This window comes from Diabrotica virgifera, chromosome 8 (genome assembly GCF_917563875.1).
Source record: "Diabrotica virgifera virgifera chromosome 8, PGI_DIABVI_V3a".
Taxonomy (NCBI): Eukaryota; Metazoa; Arthropoda; class Insecta; order Coleoptera; family Chrysomelidae; genus Diabrotica; species Diabrotica virgifera.
The window spans coordinates 110,532,390-110,552,644 of record NC_065450.1 but is presented as its reverse complement, the minus strand read 5'-3'; the positions used below and the strand labels follow the sequence as shown (position 1 = coordinate 110,552,644).

The window sequence follows — 20,255 nt, the reverse complement described above, 5'->3', positions numbered from 1 at the left end:
CCAAAAAGCAAATGGAATATCAAGAAAGCAAATTGGTCCTTGTATTCAGACTTAATTGAAAACATGTTTTCCAACTACAATAACTCTTTCAATACTTATAAAAATTATAGTTTTCTAATAGATTGCATTAATGATGCTGCAGATAGATCTATTCCTCAATACAAACTTTTTAAATCCAAAAACCGATCGCCTCCAACATGGTGGGACCCAGAATGCGATCTGAAAAGCATTAGTATTGTAGAAAGCATTAGCATTGTATAAACGTTCACCAACCCTTGATAATTATCTAAACCGTCAGAAAGTTACTGCTCATACTAAAAAGCAGTAGAAACAAAAAGCCAAAGCTAGTTGGATTAAATGGTGTTCTAATTTAAGCAAAAATACCTCCTCTAAGGAGATATGGTCACAAGCCAACAAAATGAATCGAAAAGCACCTATTAGTATAAAACCCTTCAATGATAATCTATTAGACGACTTTTTTTAATAAAGTATGTCCTCCATTTGCTCAAAATTCACCTACACGTACTACAGAAAGTCATCATTTAAATAATCACTTCCTGTTAAAACCATTTTCTGAAACTGAATTAGATTTTGCCCTTAAAAACCGCATAAATACTTCTCCTGGTATCGATCACTTAAAATACCCCATGTTAACCAACCTACCAGATGTTGCTAAAAAACTTCTTTTAAATGTCTTCAATGATATCATCCAAAAAAATATAGTTATCGATTCTTTCAAAAACATCTTAGTTGTTCCTATCCTTAAACCCGGAAAAGACCCAAACATCGTGAGTTCATATAGACCAATATCCTTACTGTCTTGTATATTTAAAACTTTAGAAAGGCTTATAAAATTTAGATTAGATTGGTGGTTACAAAAAGAGAATTTACTTCCAGTAAACCAGTTTGGTTACAAAAGAGGTTTTGGAACTCTAGACGTTTTAACAACACTTGTTGTAGATGTACAGAATAACTAAACTAAAAATAACTACTTAGCAGCACTATTCTTAGATATTGAAGGAGCATATGACTCAGTTTGTTTATCGACCTTAAAACATAAAATGGTAAATTTTTTTCATATGCCAATTCCTTTCGTTAACACAATAATCGGTTTCTATACAGATAGAGTAATTTACATCAGAGATCATAATAACAAACTAATAGGACCTCGACATAATTATCACGATATACCACAAGGCTCGTATATCACCAATTTTATTTAATCTGTACACCTCTGACATACATAAGATGCAAATAAACAACATCCCATTCAAAAGAAGTGAGCGGGTGTTAAAGGACTAAGGCCATTAGTATCTGGACTAATAGGAGAAAGTGAGTTTAAAATTGCCTCTATTTGAATTATTAAAGTTTGAAACTCTTTATAAATAAGCGCAGTTTTTGACAAAACTCGTTTTTGATGTAACTTAGATGATTTTACTCCGGCTTCCCAGAGTCCACCAAAATGAGGTGAATAGGGCGATATAAATTGCCATTCAATTTCTAGGGAATTTGTTAGTGACCATAATTTGTCTCTTAATTCATGTGCATTTAAAAGAGATGCTAATTCTCGTTGAGCACCTATAAAATTGCTTCCATTATCTGAGAATAGTTTTACTGGTTTTCCTCTGCGGGACACGAACCTTCGTAAGGCTTTTAAAAATGCTTCAGATGAGAGACTTGAAATCAATTCTAGGTGTACGGCCTTGGTGCTAAAGCAAATGAAAAGACCTATGTAACATTTAGTGGTTTTGCATACACGACCTTTTTTGTCTTTTATGAGAAATGGATCTGCATAATGAACACCCGTTATTGTAAATGGACTAGAAGGCATTACTCTAGCACTAGAAAGATTTCCCATTATAGGCTAAATGGTTTTTGCATTAAATCTAAAGCATCTTTTACACTTTCTGACAGTAGCACGAGCGAAGTTACGACCGGATGTGGGCCAGTAAATATCTCTTATGGTACTGAGAAGTAATTGAGCACCACCGTGTAGTAATATAAAATGTTGTTCTTGAAACAATAGTTTTGTGAAATGATGATTTCCATTAATTAGAATCTGCCTTATACTGCCCACCTAAACATGCCGTCAAAAAAGAACATTTCCTATAATATTTCAACACTCTAGGGCTAGGGAACAAATTCATTGCAGGTGGAGATTATAATTCAAAACATCCGATGTGGGGCTCTAGACTAACAACACCAAGAGGCAGAGAATTAGCTAAAGCAATGTTAGAAAATAACCTGCAACAAATCTCTACTGGCGAACCAACTTATTGGCCGTCTGACTTAAACAAAATACCTGATGCCATTGATTTCTGCATCACAAAAGACGTCGATACCAAAAAATGTAAAGCTGAATCATGCTTCGATTTATCATCAGACCACTCACCGTTTATAATAACAATCTTCGAAAAAATCTTAAACAAAGTACATCAACCAACTTTGCATAACACCAAGACTAACTGGTCCCAATTTAGAGAAAAACTAGACAGCCTGATCTCACTAAATCTGTCCTTGAAAAATGAACTCCAACTAGAATCGGCTGTAGATAACCCAACAAAAAGCATACAAATTGCTGCATGGTATGCGACTCCCAGCTACGAACCATCTCCAAACAGAAATAATGTGTCTCCTACAATTAAACAAAAAATTTTAGAAAAACGACAATTGCGTAAAAATTGGCAACAGTCAAGAACGGCAGAAAATAAGAAAAAACTTAACAAAGCAACAAAAGAATAAAAGGAATTAATCCATGAAAAGAAAACCATGGAATACAAGAATATTTACAAAATTTAACACCAACTCAAGCTACAGATTCCTCACTCTGGAAAGCCACGAAAAAACTCAAACGCCCCAACAGCATAACCCACCAATCAAAGATGAGGCAAACACCTGGGCTAGGAACGACAAAGAAAAAGCAGATCTTTCTGGCAAGCACCTTCAAAAAGTATTCACGTCATACCCTTCTACAATATCTACAGAGGAAGAAACAGAACTAACCAGATTCCTAACAGCACCGTTTCAAATGGATCTGCCCCACACGAAATTTACAGTCAACCAAGTAAAACAAACAATAAATGAAGTCAACATCAAAAAAGCCCCTGGATTTGACCTAATCTCTGGCAAGATTCTAAAAGAAGTCTCGGATAAGTGCATAAAGCTAATAACCTTTGTATTTAATGCAATCCTGCGCCTAAACTACTTCTCTAGTTCATGGAAAGTGGCACAAATCCTAATGATCCTTAAACCCGGAAAAAGACCGGAAAATGCATATTCATACCGGCCTATAAGCCTTTTGAATATGATTAGTCTTTGATTTTGTCTTTGAAAAAATGTACGTAAAAAGGTTAAAAACGATAATAGACGAACATAAAATAAATCCAGAACATCAATTCGGTTTCCGAGACAAACACGGAACCATAGAACAAGTGCATAGGCTAGTCAACCAAATAAACAAGGATTTTAACGCCAAAAGATACTGTTCTGCTGCTTTCCTTGACATATCTCAGGCTTTTGACAAGGTTTGGCACATAGGACTACAAATAAAATTAAAGAAGCTCTTACCCTATCCTCACTTCCAGCTCTTAAAATCCTACATAAAAAATAGATACTATTCACTCAGGCATCCCACAAGGCAGCGTTCTCGGCCCAATTATGTATCTGTTATACACAGCGGACATTTTAACATCTAGTACAAATACTGTTGCAACGTATGCAGATGACACTGCTATCCTGGCATCCCACACAGATCCATCAACAGCATCAAGAAATCTTCAATCAAACCTAAATAGAATTCAGCAATGGATGAAACTATGGCGCATCAAATCTAATGGAACTAAGTCAAAACATGTTACGTTCACGCTACGTAGAGAAACATGCCCCCTGTATATATTGATAATTGTTTAATTCCTCAATCCGAGGACGCTAAATATCTTGGCATGCACTTGGATCGACGTCTAACTTGGAAAAAACATATTTTTAACGAACGAAAACAGCTTGGACTTAAATTGATAAATATGTATTGGCTCATTGGACGCAATTCAAAACTATCTTTGGATAACAAAATTTTACTCTATAAGTCCATCCTCAAGCCCATATGTACTTATGGGATTCAGCTATGGTGCACTGCTAGCGTGTCCAATATAAACATCTTACAGAGATTCCAAAACAAGGTGCTGCGTGCCATAGTCAATGCGCCATATTATGTATCCAACGAGGTGATTCAACACGACATACATCCCCCTAGAATCCGTGAAAGAAGCCATACAACGTTTTAGTGCTGAATACTGTGAACGAGTGCTAGTGCATGCTAATGCGTTTGCTCGACAACTAAATGTGCGGGACGTCTTTGAAGTGCGTAGACTAAAACGGCAATCGCCGTCCGACTTGTCCAACTGAACATAATAAGTGTATTCAAACTAATAAAATTTTAATTTTAGAATTGTAAAGAGGTTACTCACTGGAGTAACTCTCTACATGTCTGTATTTTTTACCATAACAAATGCTTAATGACCAATGGGCAGATTGTTGTACTCAATAGAGTTAATAAAAAAAATTAATTAAAATGGGGCGTTTTTTACTGAAATTGTAGTCAGAATACTTGAGTCTACCGCCAACGCGCAAAATATTCTGACTGTCTAGAAATAGAGTGAGACCACATAACCTATTCTTTGATGTCAGGTACTTGTTGTTTGATAAATCTTTAATTTCGTTACAGAATGATTGATTTTGACTAACTTTGATTAACCTTTAACTACCCGCGCATCAAGTTATAACATAACTACACGCGTGGCGTACTTTGTACGCCACAAGAAAATACACTTAAAAACAGCGGATTTGTTTAATTTTTTTTTGAAAAAATACATTTAGTTGTTTGTTATAAACCTTATTCGGCATCAGTGAATACTTGGAGTTCCTTTTCAGTAAGCCAATTGGGATTTATAACTGGAATCATGGAATAACTGGATTCCATGATAAATAAAATTACTAATAAAAAATTTTTTTAAATGTGATTTTTTACAGGAGAAAAAGTATTGTTTACAAAGAAAAATATATTTTTTGCCATAATGACTAAAAAACAATTAAAATATGTACTTATATTACGACTTATAGTAATATAATCCTGGGGTATATTGTCCACCACCGGAAACAACAAATAATAAAATGTAAATTACGATCTTTCCAGAACGCTTATTATAACGAAACTAAAACCAAATTGTAAAGCACATTCCAGTGATAGGTTAGAAAAATAAGCAAGGCCAAAAATTAAATTTTTAAATATATTTCCAGTAGAATTCTTATATCTGGCGTACAAAGTACGCCAGCGCGTGTAGTTAAAGGCATTTAGAGAATACTTTAGCTCAGATAATGTCAAAACACCGGTTTTGCGATTATTTCTGTTAGCATAATTATTTACAAACTGAACATGTAACTCGTGACTCTACACATCTTAGAGAAATTAGAGAATCGATCAAACGGAAAGCTCAAAATATCTGGTGAATTTTGAGCTAATAGAGTTTGAGTTTTTAGCTCTGGTAGGTGGTCTGCTTTAAATTGTTCATTGGGCCAAAATTGTGAATCCAGAATTATCCAAGATGGACCATGCCACCATGTTTCAGAATTTAATATTTGACTGGAAAACATGCCTCTTGAAACTAAATCTGCTGGATTTTCCTTGGTTGAAATATATTTCCACTGGTAATTTTTGTGATTGTATTTCCGACACACGGTTACCTGTGAAAGTTTTTAGTAAATTTGGACTGGTTCTTACCCAAGCCAGCGTTATAGTTGAATCAGACCAAAGAAAATATTGATTAAATTTTAGATTTATGGAAGTCTGAACTTTATCAACTAGGCGAGCCAATAGCAAGGCACCGTAAAGCTCTAGACGAGGAATACTGACTGTTTTTACAGGTGCAACCTTGGATTTTGCACACAACAAACTTACTTGTACCCTACCGTTCTTATCGGAACTCCTAATATGTACACAGGCACCATATGCACGTTCTGATGCATCACAGAACCCGTGCAACTGCAATTCTGTTGGATTGCAAAATATAGCATGCCGTGATATTGACAAATTGTTCAATAGATGAAGTTCTTTTTGCAAGCTGATCCATTTAGAATAGAGTTCTTCAGGTAAATTGTCATCCCAGGATAATTTATTGCACCATAGGTTTTGCATAATGATTTTACCTATGATATTACATGGGCTTAATAGACCTAGAAAATCAAAGATTTTTGCTATTGAGGATAGAATGGATCTCTTAGTGATTTTATGTTTAGACAAATTTTTTATTGATATGATAGAATAAACTGTCATTCGAACACGACCATATTAACCCTAAAGTCTTGGTCTTATTGTCATCGCTTGGAAACTCTAAAATGTCGAAAGCTGGATCAGAATTTGATATATTCTTTAGAACTTGTGAGTTGTTGGAACACCATTGTCTCAGGTGAAAACAACCGGTCTCTAATACCTTAGATTTTAGATACATTGCTGCAAATCTCTTGAGCCTCTTGAATAGAATCAGCTTCGGTTAGCATATCGTCGACATAAAAGTCTTCCTTGATTATTCTTGCAACCTTTGGCTTGGAATCTTCAATCTCATTTGCTATTGTACCAAACAACGTATAGCGAGAAAACTTGCTGAAGCTTGACCGTAGGTGACAGTGTTTAACTCGTACGTTTGTAAAGGTTTTGAAGGATCTTGACGCCATACGCCATATATCTTGACTTGCCGATAGATTTTAGCGATATCGGCGGACACGACATAGACATATTTTCGAAACCTCAAAATTATAGAAAATAGGTCGTGTTGAAGAATAGGTCCTATTAGTTCAATATTTTTTAAAGATATTCCATTGGTAGTAGGAGCAGATGCATCGAAAACAACGCGTAGTTTTGTAGTAACGGAAGATTCTTTGTTACTCCATGATGAGGTACCTAGTATTGACATTGACCATCATTTTAGTCTAATATATCTGACATGTGGTTGAGTTTCTCGTATTCGGTCATAAATTCAATGTATCGTGATTGTATGTAGGATTTTTGACCAAACGTCTTTCAAGAGCTTAGAATCGCTGCTCCGCGTGAATTTTTGATTCGCCTAAGCTTTCTGGACCTTGTTTTAAGGGTAGATTTACAACAAATCGCCCTTTAGAATTTCTTGATGTACTTGTTTTGAATATTTCTTCACATAAATTCTCATCTTGTGAAAAAACCTTGTAATTATCTAGTTCTTCAAGCTCCCAAAATCTAGCAATGGCTTGAGACAGTTCTTGATTGGAACTAATATTGCATGAAACCGTATTGAGATTAGCGGCTCCAAGAGTTCCGGAAACAATCCATCCAAGTTTAGTGTCTTGTAGATGGGGCTTGCTTTTCCCTAAGGATATTTTGTTGGCACCTAGAAGTTTCCAGAACAGATCCGCTCCAATAAGCATATCAATTGAAGGAGGTTTGAAAAACTCGGGATCTACAAGTTTGATATTGTTTGGAAATTGCAACTCGGAGATATTAAGACGATTAGCTGGCACATAACCCGTAATTTCTGGTAAGATATAGCAAGTCAAATTGCCCTGGAAGGTATTATATTTGGATTTGATTGATACCTGGCACTTGGTTTTGACAGAAGAAATGTTATTGGTTATGCCGAATATTGACAAATTAGTGTTTTTAGTATGAATATTGAGTTTTTGTTGAATGCCTTCCGTTATGAAGGAAGTTTGGGATCCGCAATCAAGGAGAGCTCTAATTGAGTGAAGATTGTTTTGATTGTCACAAATGAGAACTTATGCGGTAGATAATAAAATCTGTCCTACCGATATAGAATTAGATACGCTGCTATTTAGTACATTTGTACTCCCTTCATCTGAGCGTTGCTCACTTAATGGAGTGTCATTTTTATCGTCATGGAGAAGTGTATTAAGTTTTGATTTGCACTTCTTACATGGACCCAATTTGCACTTATGTTTAGTGTGTCCTTCTCTTAGACAATTAGAACATATTGTTGCTGTTTGATTAACGAACTAAATAATATTATAAAATTTAGTTTCAAATGAGTCCCGATCTTTGCTGAGTTCATCTAGTGCCGCATTGTCAGACATTAATTCAATATCGCTATTAATATTTTTAAATTCTATTAGTAGATACGTATCTAACTCAGTTAATTTGTCTTTGTTGAGTGTATCTAAATATTTTTTAAAACTTGTCAGAGAGCGTTCAATGGTAGCTCTTTTTGTTTTAAAATCTTTATATCGGAATCAGACATTTTGATTAGATAAAATAAATTTAATTAAATAATAAAGATTATAGTTATTAATAAAAACATAAAAAATTCAAGATGAATTATATTTAAATATTTATTTTAATTCTAATTAAATTTTATTTAAGTTTTCTATCTAAATAAATTTAATTTAATTCTATTAATAATAAAGAAAAAAAATTAAAATCAATTCGATTTAATAATAAGAAAGAAAAGAAAAAAGTGATTAGGAATTCGCCCTGTATAAAACTGTATTATAAAACATAAAATGCAACCCTATGTATCGGCAATTAAAAACAGATAAAATATTTGGTTAACATATATGGGGGTATAAGGAAATATATTTGAGACTCACGAATCGCTGCGCTGGCCGGCTGAGGTAATTACTTGAAGAAGGGTCGGTGTCAATTCTAAAAATCCTCTCGAGATGTGGGATGATTAGTGTGACCAACTAGCCATGAAAAATCCGGGACATGGCCCTAATTACGAAGTCGTGTCCCGGCGTCCCGAACAAGGCTTCCGGGCCATCCGAATTTTCAACGTTTTGGTAAAATTCTATTTTGAAATTTTGAATACGATAATCTTCTAATTCACATCAAATTGAATTGGTGGGACGAAAAAAATCGACAATTTCTAGAGTTTAATTCTAATACCACATCGAAAACGGTGGACGGTGGACTTTTTTTCGTTTCTGTATTTTAGTTATGGTCTTCTGAAAAAAAAATGGCCCGATTTTCATTGAAAAGTCCCGGATTTCAGGTATTTTTTTCAGCCTTGTCCCGGATTCGACTGAATTGGAGTTGGTCACACTAGGGATGATGAGTTTAAAATCGACTATATGGCGGCCCTTAATGTTTTGATTTTGTGAATGTATTTTTTTAATTAATACACTTAATTAGTACTTATTGCACCGGAACGCATCCGCTCGTAAGGACTATGGAAATGATGTTAATTGTTGAGATGAATTAAGGGATTGTTGCACTTTGATTTGACGAATATATTGAAATAAAATATTATACAAAACATGTGTGCTACACTCAAAGTCTTTAGATAAACTGTTGACTGCGTTCCTTCTTCCTTCATTGGGATGGCAAAGAGGCAAAGGGAACATACATTGAAAGGCGCACACATCAGGGGCGGCGTTGCACAATGGCTCGAACACCAGTTGTCTTAAAATATTTTTTTTCCGACGTTGCTAGCTCTTGGTCCACAAGGTGATGCACTGAGAGAACAATTTCTTTTTTCCTAAAACACTGATTTCTTTGAGCCATCTTTCTTAAAAATTAACATACCATATTGACTTAAACATACCGGTTCACATATAAAGAAACGAGTTTTTTAAACACAACTCAATAATTTCTTACAGATAATTTCTTCAATACTAAGAAATGCATTAATGGTTACATTTAATTTTCTTATCCTAAAGTTTTTGTTTCTTAAATTGAAAACTACAAATATTTTGCAGTATAAGAAATGTAATGTTAAGTAAATCCATATTTATATTTGGGAACAAGAAATTTTCTTGCAATCAAATAAATATTTTAAACCACAAGAAATAATTCTTCAGATATACCCTCTGTAGTAACTGTGGTTATAAAATAAAAACTTTATCATTAATGCCGAAATGTTACCGTCAGACGGGGTGAAACGGATATAGTGGGGTGAAACGGATCACAGGTGCCTAAGCAGCTAATGTTTTCAGTTTTGATAGTAACTAACGGCTGATTCTCACTAGCGTGCAAGTCAAGTGCTCGGTATGGGCAAGGCATCGGCTCGGCAAGATACATTTTACATAAAATCTTATGCATTTCACGGGATGTAATTCACACTATGCGTGCCAGGTACCGGCAAGCGACGGGCTTTGCATGCGACGTTCTTTTCGAAACAATCTTTGCCTAGAATGTGCCGTGAAGGGCACGACAGTGTGAATACCTTACCGGCAAGCAATCTGCAATATTGGTTGTTTAAAATCAGTTTTACAAAGACGATAGAGAAAAGAAGTATTTTGTTTTTGAAGAGGTCCCTCAATATGCGCCAATTTTTCTTGTTCTTTTGGCATCATAACTCTGAATGGGACTTTGCATAGCTGGCTATGTCCTTCCATTCGGATTTCTCTTTTGTGCTTTTTCTCCATTGTCTTATGTTCATGGTTTCATGTCGTCTTCCACGTCATCCATCCAGGGCCGTAACTACGATGTTGGGGCCCCGGGGCAAACGTGATCTGGGGGCCCCTACCGTGGGGTCTGGGGTTTATCCCCCAGCTTAATGGGGGGGGGGGGTTCCGGAAAAATGCTTGATATTTAACCGCTTGAAAACTCATTTTAATGCATTTCATGACTGAAGTTTCTTGTACCTACATATTGCTATTTTAGTTGACCAACACAAAAAATTTGAAATCACCTTATTTTAAGTTAAATAATTTTGCAAGTACGATCTTATCTGTTTTATGCAAGTAGTTACATTGTTCGGCTGCAATGTGGTTCCTTTCACGTACCGATATGTGGCCTAGGGTAAATTGGTTAAGACAATATAGCTGGGACGGGGGCCCGTATTCCAGTTGCATTTTAGTTTTTATTTCGCCAAAATGACTAATTTTCTCAGTAACAATTTATATCTTTACGAAAGGTCTCGGGGGCCCTAGTTTAGCCCGGGCCTCCTCTTTCAATGGCATTTTAGGTTTTATTACTCCAAAATAACTAATTTCCTAGGTAATAATTTAAATTTTTATGTTATGGTCTCGGGGGCCCAGCTTAGCCCCCTCAACTTTATGTTGAGGCGTAGGGTGCATCTGTAAGGTCTTTTTAAAATTGTGTCATTTGAAACTATTTCGCTGGGATCGGCTTTTAAAATACATAATTTTATTTTACTCGTTAAAATATATGCACGGCCAACCAAACGCGGGACCCTGCGGGGCCCCTCTTGGCCGGGGGCACCGGGGCACTGCCCCGGTTGCCCCCATGGTAGTTACGGCCCTGCATCCATCCCTCTCGTTCTGGCCCTTTCTTTTTTTTCGCCTTCCTATCGGCTTCCATTGTAATATTTTCTTTGTTGTTTATTCATTGTCTTTTCTCTGCACATGTCCCAGCCATGACAGTCTTTGACTTTTCACAAATTGTGCAATATCGTAACCTTCAATAAATTAATTAACCTCGTTGTTTCTACTGATTCTCCATGTGCCGTCTTCCTCTTGCACCGAGCCATATACTTTTCTCGGTATTTTTCTCTCGAATGTACTGAGTTGGGCTTTATCCCTTTTCGCCATTGCTCAAGTTTCACAACCATATGGGTCTAATCAATATTCTGTAGATAGTCATTTTGGTTCTTTTGTCTAATAATTTCGATGTCATCAATCTTTTAATAGCATAGTATAGTATGTACGATTCCCTTCTGGAAATACGTGCATTAATTTCGATCCTTACGGAATTCTTCTGATTTCTGTGCCCAGATATGTGAAGGCATCCACACGTTAAAGAGTATAGTTGTCTATTGTGATATAATTTTCATTGTCAGGTGTTCTTTTGACGGTCATGTATTTCTTTTTTGCTTCGTTTATTTAAAGCTCCCTTTTTCGTGCTTCATGATCAATGTTTTTGAACGCTTCAGTTAGTTGTGTTAAAGTGTAGAACTACATCGTCTGCATATGCAGTAATTTGTACTGTCTTGGTGTTTCATTGGTTTTTCTGATGAGTGACTCAAGAACTAGGTTGAATATTATGGTTCAATATGCAGCCATAAGTTGTTAAATTCATCCACTGTCATTCGGTTATATTTAAAAAAATTTGTCTGATCGTCTAAAAGTTCGGAGTGTATGGTTGCAAATTCTCCGTCTTTTGTGCGTTTCTTTAGCATTTTAAGCACCCAACAACGTCTTTTTCTATTTCTTCAATATTTGTTTCCATTTTCTGTTTCTTCGTCTAATATTAGAGCAATTTTTATTAAAGTTCAATTTCAACATTGTTCACCACAATAAGCAACCAACCCGCGGCAAGCCTTTCGCAGTGTGAATTGGCTCCGAAAAGCTTGCCCGTGCCTTGCCGTTGCCGGTCCGGTTCCTTGCACGTCTAATGAGAATCAGGCTTTAGTGTGTCGCGCGGTTTGGCTTGCGGTTTCTGTTGGTAGGGAGATGGTAGGGAGAGAGCTTCTCGAAGCCGACCGAAGATCGAGACGCGCCAGTTCTTGTCTTGACTGCAGCACGGAGGTATACGTAAACTGTAAAATTCGTGTTTTTTGGAAACGCTAATAGCTATTTGTATAACAAGAGAGGAAAGTGCTACTTTTCCTCCCGAGAATGAAGTTTACTGCCCGACGCGTAGCGGAGGGCAGTAATCATTCAAGGGAGGAAAAGGCACTTTACTCCCATGTTATACATATGGTTTTTCCACCTTCCTCAAATAACAAGTCATTCTTTCATTTTTACTTAACTTATTTATGTAACTAACCAACAAAATTTATTAGAACTAAAACTAACAAGTAGGTACAATATAACTGTCAACTGTCAAATATAAGTCAAATTATTAATGTAAACATTGTTAAATCAAAATAACAATTTACTGTTTTTTACATTCTGCAAAATATAGGGTGTTTTATAAATAAACGTTAAAATGTATAGATACATACGTAATAGAAAATAGATATTGTACAGGGCGTCAATAAGTTATATTTTATGAATGAAATACCATGACGTCACTTTTACTTTTCCTCCCTAGGGAGGAAAAGTACAACTTTGCTCCCTACAATCACTTCCCTAAAAGTATACTTTCGGTAGAGGTAGGTGGAAATAGTTATTTTCCTAACAAGTGCAGAAAGTTATTTTTTTCCGCACGCGACTGCAGTTTGCCGAACGACGCGAAGCGGGAGTTCGGCAAGCAGTCGAGTGCGGAAAAGAGACTTTCTGCAAGAGTTAGGAACAATATTTTTTCTAAGAGTCTTTAAAAAATTACCAAATCTTAATCAATTAATTTAATTAATATGAAAATACATACACAAATTAATTCTTTGACAAGGTTGTCAAAACCAAACTTTCAATATAATTAGTTAGCATGACGACGATCTTGGTTTCCATGACGATGATTCAAAACGACTGTTATTGTCTACCGATTTGACTTTCGAATATTATGTCAAAATAATTTTATTTCATCGAATTGTCGCGTTAATATCATTAAAACAGGAACACAATAAGATATATTTGAAATAAATTAGTAAATAATATCTAAATATTAGTTTATTGCATGTATTATAATTACTTTAAGGCCATATTAACATATCTAAATTAACACACATGCAGAAAAGTAAAAACCGCGTGCGGAAAAGTAACACGCGTGCGGAAAAGTGAAACTTTCTAAACTAAAATGCTTGCGAGAATACACTTGGGTGGGGCGAAACGGATCATATATTTTTTGTATAGTTTTGAATTAAATATAAGTCCCCTTTTAGAAATACAACTATTATATTCTTTCAAAATATTATAGGTTAAGATTATTATTGGACAGGGGGGCATACATGTAAACATTTTAGGCGCTTAATTATCTAAAAATTGTTTTTTCTATATTTTTAGATACCATCTACATACCATGCCCCGTAATTATAAAAAAATAGGGGTTACCGCCAAATTCAGATACAATGAAATTTATATAAAAAATGCTCTAAAAGCGGTAACACGTGGGCAAATGAGCATAAGGGCGGCCTCCACAAATTATGGAGTTCCATATACCACATTACATATAAAATATGCAGCACATGTAAAAGGAGAAGAGCAACGCATCATCGGAGGGCAACCTGTTCTTTCGGAAATTGAAGAAAAAAAAATAGTGAAAATTTATTTAAGGACATTTTGGTTCGTACAATCTAGAATGACCTTTTAAATTTATGTAGGTAGAGAAATACCTGATTGAAAATGTTGTTCCTTTGTTAATTTTAGGATTAAGTTAATCGTTTGTAATGTTATTCCATTCTTAATAAGTAATAAGTTTTTTAAGCCAAAATAAACAGTAAATTGTATTCGTTCAGTTTTGAACAATTTGGTTTAATTTTGTTAATGTTTTTGTTTCTATTTGCGTTCATTTTTATTAATAAATGCGTTTGTATACTACAATATTGCTATTTTTTTCAATAAAACGCAAAAAAACTGTGAAGAATTTTTTTTTAAATTTTTTTAAATGGTCCGTTTTATACAAGAACTTGCTAAAATGAGTTTTCCGTTAAAATATATGGGTGATCCGTTTCACCTTACCAGGTGGGGTGAAACGGATCACTGTTTAAGTAAAAAAAAAATGAAAAAAAGCAGCTGACCAACTTCAATTTAAACTAGTATGACACGTAGCCAAGGCATGTAGCTATATTGTGTATTTTTTTCAGAATGTTTCTACAAATAAAAAGCACTAAAAACTTTTACGAAAACCTCCAATTTTGATTCGTTTCACCCCGTATGACGGTACTTGCAAAGAGATTTTCTTCCACAAAAGAATTGCGCAGATTAACTATTTATGATTTAATCGTCAGTGTTTGTCAAGATGGCGTGATATTAGTTCATGTTCATGTAGATGAATTTTGGATTTGTGGGTGTTCTTTAAAAATTAACGGATATTTTGAAGGTACGTACGACGTACATATATAGGTATTAAATAAAAGTAAATTGAGTAATTAAAGATGTAATAATAATATTGTTGCGTATCCGAATGGTTATAAAAGAAACATAATAGTATGTGCTTTATATGCTTTTTAGGTATAATGATGGACAACTCTGAAAGAAAGGAGCTTATTATTATGACTGGGAAATAAGCCACAATTTAAAGCTGGTACAGAATTATATAATATATAGCTTCAGAACAATATTAAGAAAGGAGCTATTAACCAACTGCGGGGCCTTCCAGAAATGGTAGAACTTTATATACATGTAAGTACCTTTTTAAAAATGTGTATACGTATGAATCAACTATAATAGGTTTCTTGAATGTATCGTCTTCTATAAAAATATACAATACAACGCTATATAAAGCATGGCGGGTGCAACGCTGAGGATGTTTTCTGTTCATTTATTTGTGATAAAGAAATCAGTTAACATAAAATAAATATTTTAATTGTTAAAAAATGGTATTGCCGAAAACTGTGAATTAGTTAATATGTATTAAATGACTTAAGATGTAAAATAATAATACTTTCCCGTAATAAAATTTTTTAATGATTAGGTATGCTCTATCTTTTAGATTATAAAATAAAGAAAATTACATATTATATCTGCTTTAATGTTTTACATTGGCTGTATTTTCCCTCTTGTTTTAGCTAAACAATGTTTATTGTGTAACTTAATATTATATAGATAAATAATTAATATTTCATTAACTAAAAGAAAACAATTAACAAAGATGTGTAGGTTAAATCATGATACTATAAATAACATGTTATTTATAGTATCATGGGTTAAATGATGCCATGTTTGAACTAAATATGATTATTATTAGTATTAATAGTTCTTATGTGGGGCCGTGTATTTGTTTTTTTTTTTGTATTTCGTAAATTTGTCAAAATAAATATCTACGCGTCTCTACTTAAGTTGGAAACATATGGGAAACTTTTTTATTATTAATTTTACGAAAAAAAGTTATTCTTCATAAAAAATTCTGCATGCTCTAAAACCTAAGATTCAATCATTAGATATCAAATTTTATCAATATTATACGAGGTATGTAAAAAAATATGAATTTCGTTCAAGGGTAAAGTACCTTTATTTCTCTAAATATCAAAAATTGTTATTATGAAAAGTTTTTTGGAATTAAAAACTAAGATCAAATATGCAATTATATGCTTCTAATTGAAAAAAAAAATATTTTCCAAAATTTTCTCAAATTTATGGATACTTACTTAGTTTTTATTTATTACACATAAGATAACTCTTTTATTATTACTTTTACGAAAAAAAGGTATACTTTATAAAAATCTATGTATGCCCTAAACCCTAAGATGCAATTATCAGATATCACATTTTATTAATTTTATACGAGGTATGTCAAAAAAATATGAATTTCACTCAAGAGAAAATGTACCTTTATTTTTCACAATATTGAAAATAGTTATTACAAAAAGTTGTTTAGAATTAAAAACAATGGTTAAATATGCAATAATTACATCCTACTAATTGAAATATTGTGAAATATAAAGGTACATACTATAATCATGAGCGAAATTCATATTTTTTGACACACCTCGTATAAAATTTAAAAAAAGTTGATATATCATGGTTGTATCTTAGTTTTTAGACCATGCAGAGCTTTTTATGAAGAATAACTTTTTTTCGTAAAATGAATAATACAAGAGTTATCATATTTGCAATAAATAAAAACGATGTTGGGTATTCGTATTCATAAAGAGAAAAATTTGTAAAATATTTTTTTTTCCAATTAGAAGCATGTAATTGCATATTTCATCTTAGTTTGTAATTCCAAACAACTTTCCATAATAAGAATTTTCGATATTCAGAGAAATAAAGGTACTTTACCCTTGAACGAAATTCATATTTTTTGACATACCTCGTATAATATTGATAAAATTTAATATCTAATGATTGAATCTTAGGTTCTAGAGCATGCAGAACTTTTTATGAAGAATAACTTTTTTTCGTAAAAATTAATAATAAAAAAGTTTCCCATATGTTTCCAACTTAAGTAGACACGCTGTATATCTTCATAAAAAAAATTATTAAAATAAGTTTACTCTTTCTACATAACGATTTTGTTTTAGTGAATTGCTGATATAAAAAGTGCTATTAACAAAAGAAGGAAACATTGAGGAAGTTGGATTTGCCTCTCCATCCTCTTATTGTTGTGTAGAAGCCAGTGGTTTAAGAGTGGAGAAAATATTTGTATGTAATAATAACGTCTTATATCTTGTTTTTATTAATAAATAATTATTTTACCTTAACACAATGATTTATTTCGCCGTATGTAATATCTCTTTATTTTCAAGAAATATTAACTTAATTCTAAATATACGATTATATCTGCGAAATATATTTCTTAACATTAAATACACTAATTATTAATAGTAAGATAATAATAATCCTTACTAAGAAATATTATTGCTCAGAAAGAATAGTTTTGTAATGTCAAGAAAATATATTCTTATGACTAATAAAATCAATTAACATCAAGTGTAATTTCTTTCTGATAAATGGGTTTGAAGTTTGCCAGAAAGTGATAGTTCAATCATGTTTAAGATATATTTCTTTGGCTATAGTAAAATTTATTTGAAATATTTTAGAAAATTATATATTACATAAAAAAATATATTTCTTAGGTAATATGCCAAGTCGATCTTTCTTAATATAAATAGAGTTTCTTTATGTCAAGAATTTTTTCTCTCGGTGTAGTTGTCAGTAAGACACCAATAAAACCGGAAGTAGTAACAGCTGTGAGCGGCCGTGGAGTAACGGCATAATCGCTGGCCTCATACGCCAGTGCACGTGGGTTTGAGCCCTGCCAAAGACAAACCATTTTCATTTCCAATAATGACACGAGCCGTCTCACCGTGCCTCGGAGAGCACGTTAAGCCGTCGGTCCCCCTGGGCTAGTGTATATCGGCACTAGTTACTTAAAACAGGGTTAAAGATGTAAATGGCGCCGGAACTGTCCGAAAGGATCTCCCCGGCAAAAATGTCAGACGATATTATTATTATAGTAACAGCTTATGGTGAACAACTGGAGAGAATTAGTAACAGTATCACCTACCTTGGTTGTAATCTAAATGAGACCTGGGGCATGAGCAAAGAAATTAGAATACGTATAGAAGGCCAGAGCTGCATTCTTTGAGATAAAGAAACTCTTGTCTGGAAACAACATTACTTTAAATCTGAAAATTAGCTTAGTGAGATGTTATGTGTTCTCTACTCTTTTGTACGGTGTCGAAGGTTAGACTTTAACGGATACCCTTCTCAAGAAACTGGAAGTCTTTCCCACGAATAAGTTGGGTGGATAGATTTCGGAAGGTAGACTGAAGAAGCGGGCCGGGTGGAAGAAGAACGTCATGGCTTAAAAACCTGAGAGAATGGTTTAACAGATCCTCTGCATCGCTTTTCCGAGCTGCCGTCAACAAAATTACTATAGCTAATTTGATAGCCAACGTTCGATAATCGAGAACGGCACATGAAGAAGAAGAAGATTGTAAAAAAGGCTGCATGCTTGTTATTTGCATCCCTCGTCCTACCAAAGACCGTCTTTACGTTTCATTATAGAGAAATTTAAGTTGAATTTTAAAAGGTGGATCAACTCTCCCGGACTCCACCTACCCCATTGTGCATTTCCAAATATCTCTTATTGATCGTTTATCTTATTTTGTCATTAATTATATAATTGATATAAAATAATTTTCATTATATTTAAGATATAAAAAAATATAACGAACAAAAAATATATTACTGCGCTTTTTTTATGAAAGAGGAAGAACTTACTCTCATGGAAGTCATTATCAGGACCCGCTGTAACCACTCAAACCAATACACTAATTAACTAAATATACCGACACTTGTATTTCATTTTTATATCTAGACATGTCAGTACAAATATATCCATAATCTAAAACTTTTGTAGTTTAGCAGTAAAGAGATTTAGGTATAGCAAATCCCTCTGTTTGTCTTTGATTATTTCCAATTTGTATTTGTCAGAGATTAGATTTGGACTTAATGAAAATGTTAGGTACTAAATACTAGGGACGAATTTGCAAAATCAGTGATTTCTCAGGTTTTTGTTAATGTTTTTTTTTTCTCATAGAACATACTTTTCAGAACAAGTATATACTGAGAATATGCGTAATTACCATTGCGAATGTGCAGAGCAGATACTGAGTATATACTACATTACAGTACTTAAACGTTCTATGTATATTGTATATATCGCTTGGTGAGAACATTAGTGACGTAACTTCAAAAACGTTTTGTAGTAAAGTGACTTCAAAAACGTAGTTTGTAGTAAAGTGACTTGCGTCACTAATGCATGTAGAAGTGGAACTAAAAGTCAAAGAGTATTACTGACGTATCGAGACTTCCGTCATTAAAGCATAATATCAAGTTCAATATTAGGAGTATGTTTAATAGATTAAGTCACAATTGGTATTTTTTTGAATGTACTACCGCACTTCTTTGGTTTTTTATCCTTAATAAATAAATCTACTAGAGTTTGTGGTTCATCCAAAAGCTGCATAGATCACCTTTTTTATAATAGCAAGACCAAAAATGAAAAAGATATCGTAGCAGCTGTATATGAAACATTTATATCTGATCATAAAGCGATTTTTGCATTTATCCCGTTGTTTCCAAAATTAAAAATTCAGCATGACCGTACTATAACACATATAAACTACAACAACTTAAGACAAGACTTACAGAAACATGACTGGACACAATACAAACACCTCGATGATGATAACGTGGACCAAAAAGCAACGTTAATAACAAAAGTACTAAACTTATACATTGAAAAAAACACACATACTACACAAATACAGCGTAAAAACATTAAAAGAAAACAATGGATAACTAAGGGCATAATAAACTCTATTGAAAAAAGAAATAAACTTTACAAAGAATTTAACAAAGATCGTACAGATAATGCAAAAAAACTGGAGTATCTCAACTACCGCGTAAAACTATTATTTTGCGCGCAAAACATGTTGACAAAACTATTAAGGCAGCAAAACTAATTTTTTATGAAAAACAAATAACAGAAAACAAAAATAGTTCCAAGCACCTGTGGACACTAACTAAAGGTTGTGGTAATAAGCAAAATAAAGAATTAATAGAGGAAATAATTTCGGAGGATGGGACCGGAGTTAAGGATCCATTACATATAGCAAAAGAATTCAATAACTTTTTTTGTAGTATTTAAGAAAAACTGGCAGAAAAAATAGATGTCTCGAATAACCCTACATTTAATAAAAATCAGTTCCGAATTAACAACGCATCATTCTTCTTAACACCCGTAAGAGAACCAGAAATAATAA

General features: G+C 33.6%; 2 protein-coding genes across 5 annotated transcripts in view; one reads left to right on the top strand and one right to left on the bottom strand.

Annotated features, from left to right (window-relative positions):
- LOC114338979 (uncharacterized) overlaps positions 1 to 14,695 on the top strand; it is a 159,772-nt gene extending 145,077 nt beyond the window's left edge. For both annotated transcript variants that reach the window (XR_007700052.1, XM_028289605.2), the window contains exon 3: positions 13,825 to 14,695. Coding sequence is in view for 1 of the 2 variants with exons in the window: in XM_028289605.2 (XP_028145406.2) it covers positions 13,825 to 14,131 (307 nt within the window). In the remaining variant the exon portion in view is untranslated. The remainder of the gene's footprint in view (positions 1 to 13,824) is intronic.
- The window catches only part of LOC114341672 (uncharacterized), a 467,146-nt gene extending 448,323 nt beyond the window's left edge, over positions 1 to 18,823 (bottom strand). For 2 of the 3 annotated variants that reach the window (XM_050657848.1, XM_050657849.1), the window contains exon 1: positions 18,709 to 18,823. In XM_050657848.1, the coding sequence (XP_050513805.1) occupies positions 18,709 to 18,723 (15 nt within the window). In that variant the 5' untranslated portion in view covers positions 18,724 to 18,823. The remainder of the gene's footprint in view (positions 1 to 18,708) is intronic. The other variant, XM_050657850.1, reaches the window with a different exon arrangement.
- Between the last annotated feature and the right edge of the window lie 1,432 nt (positions 18,824 to 20,255).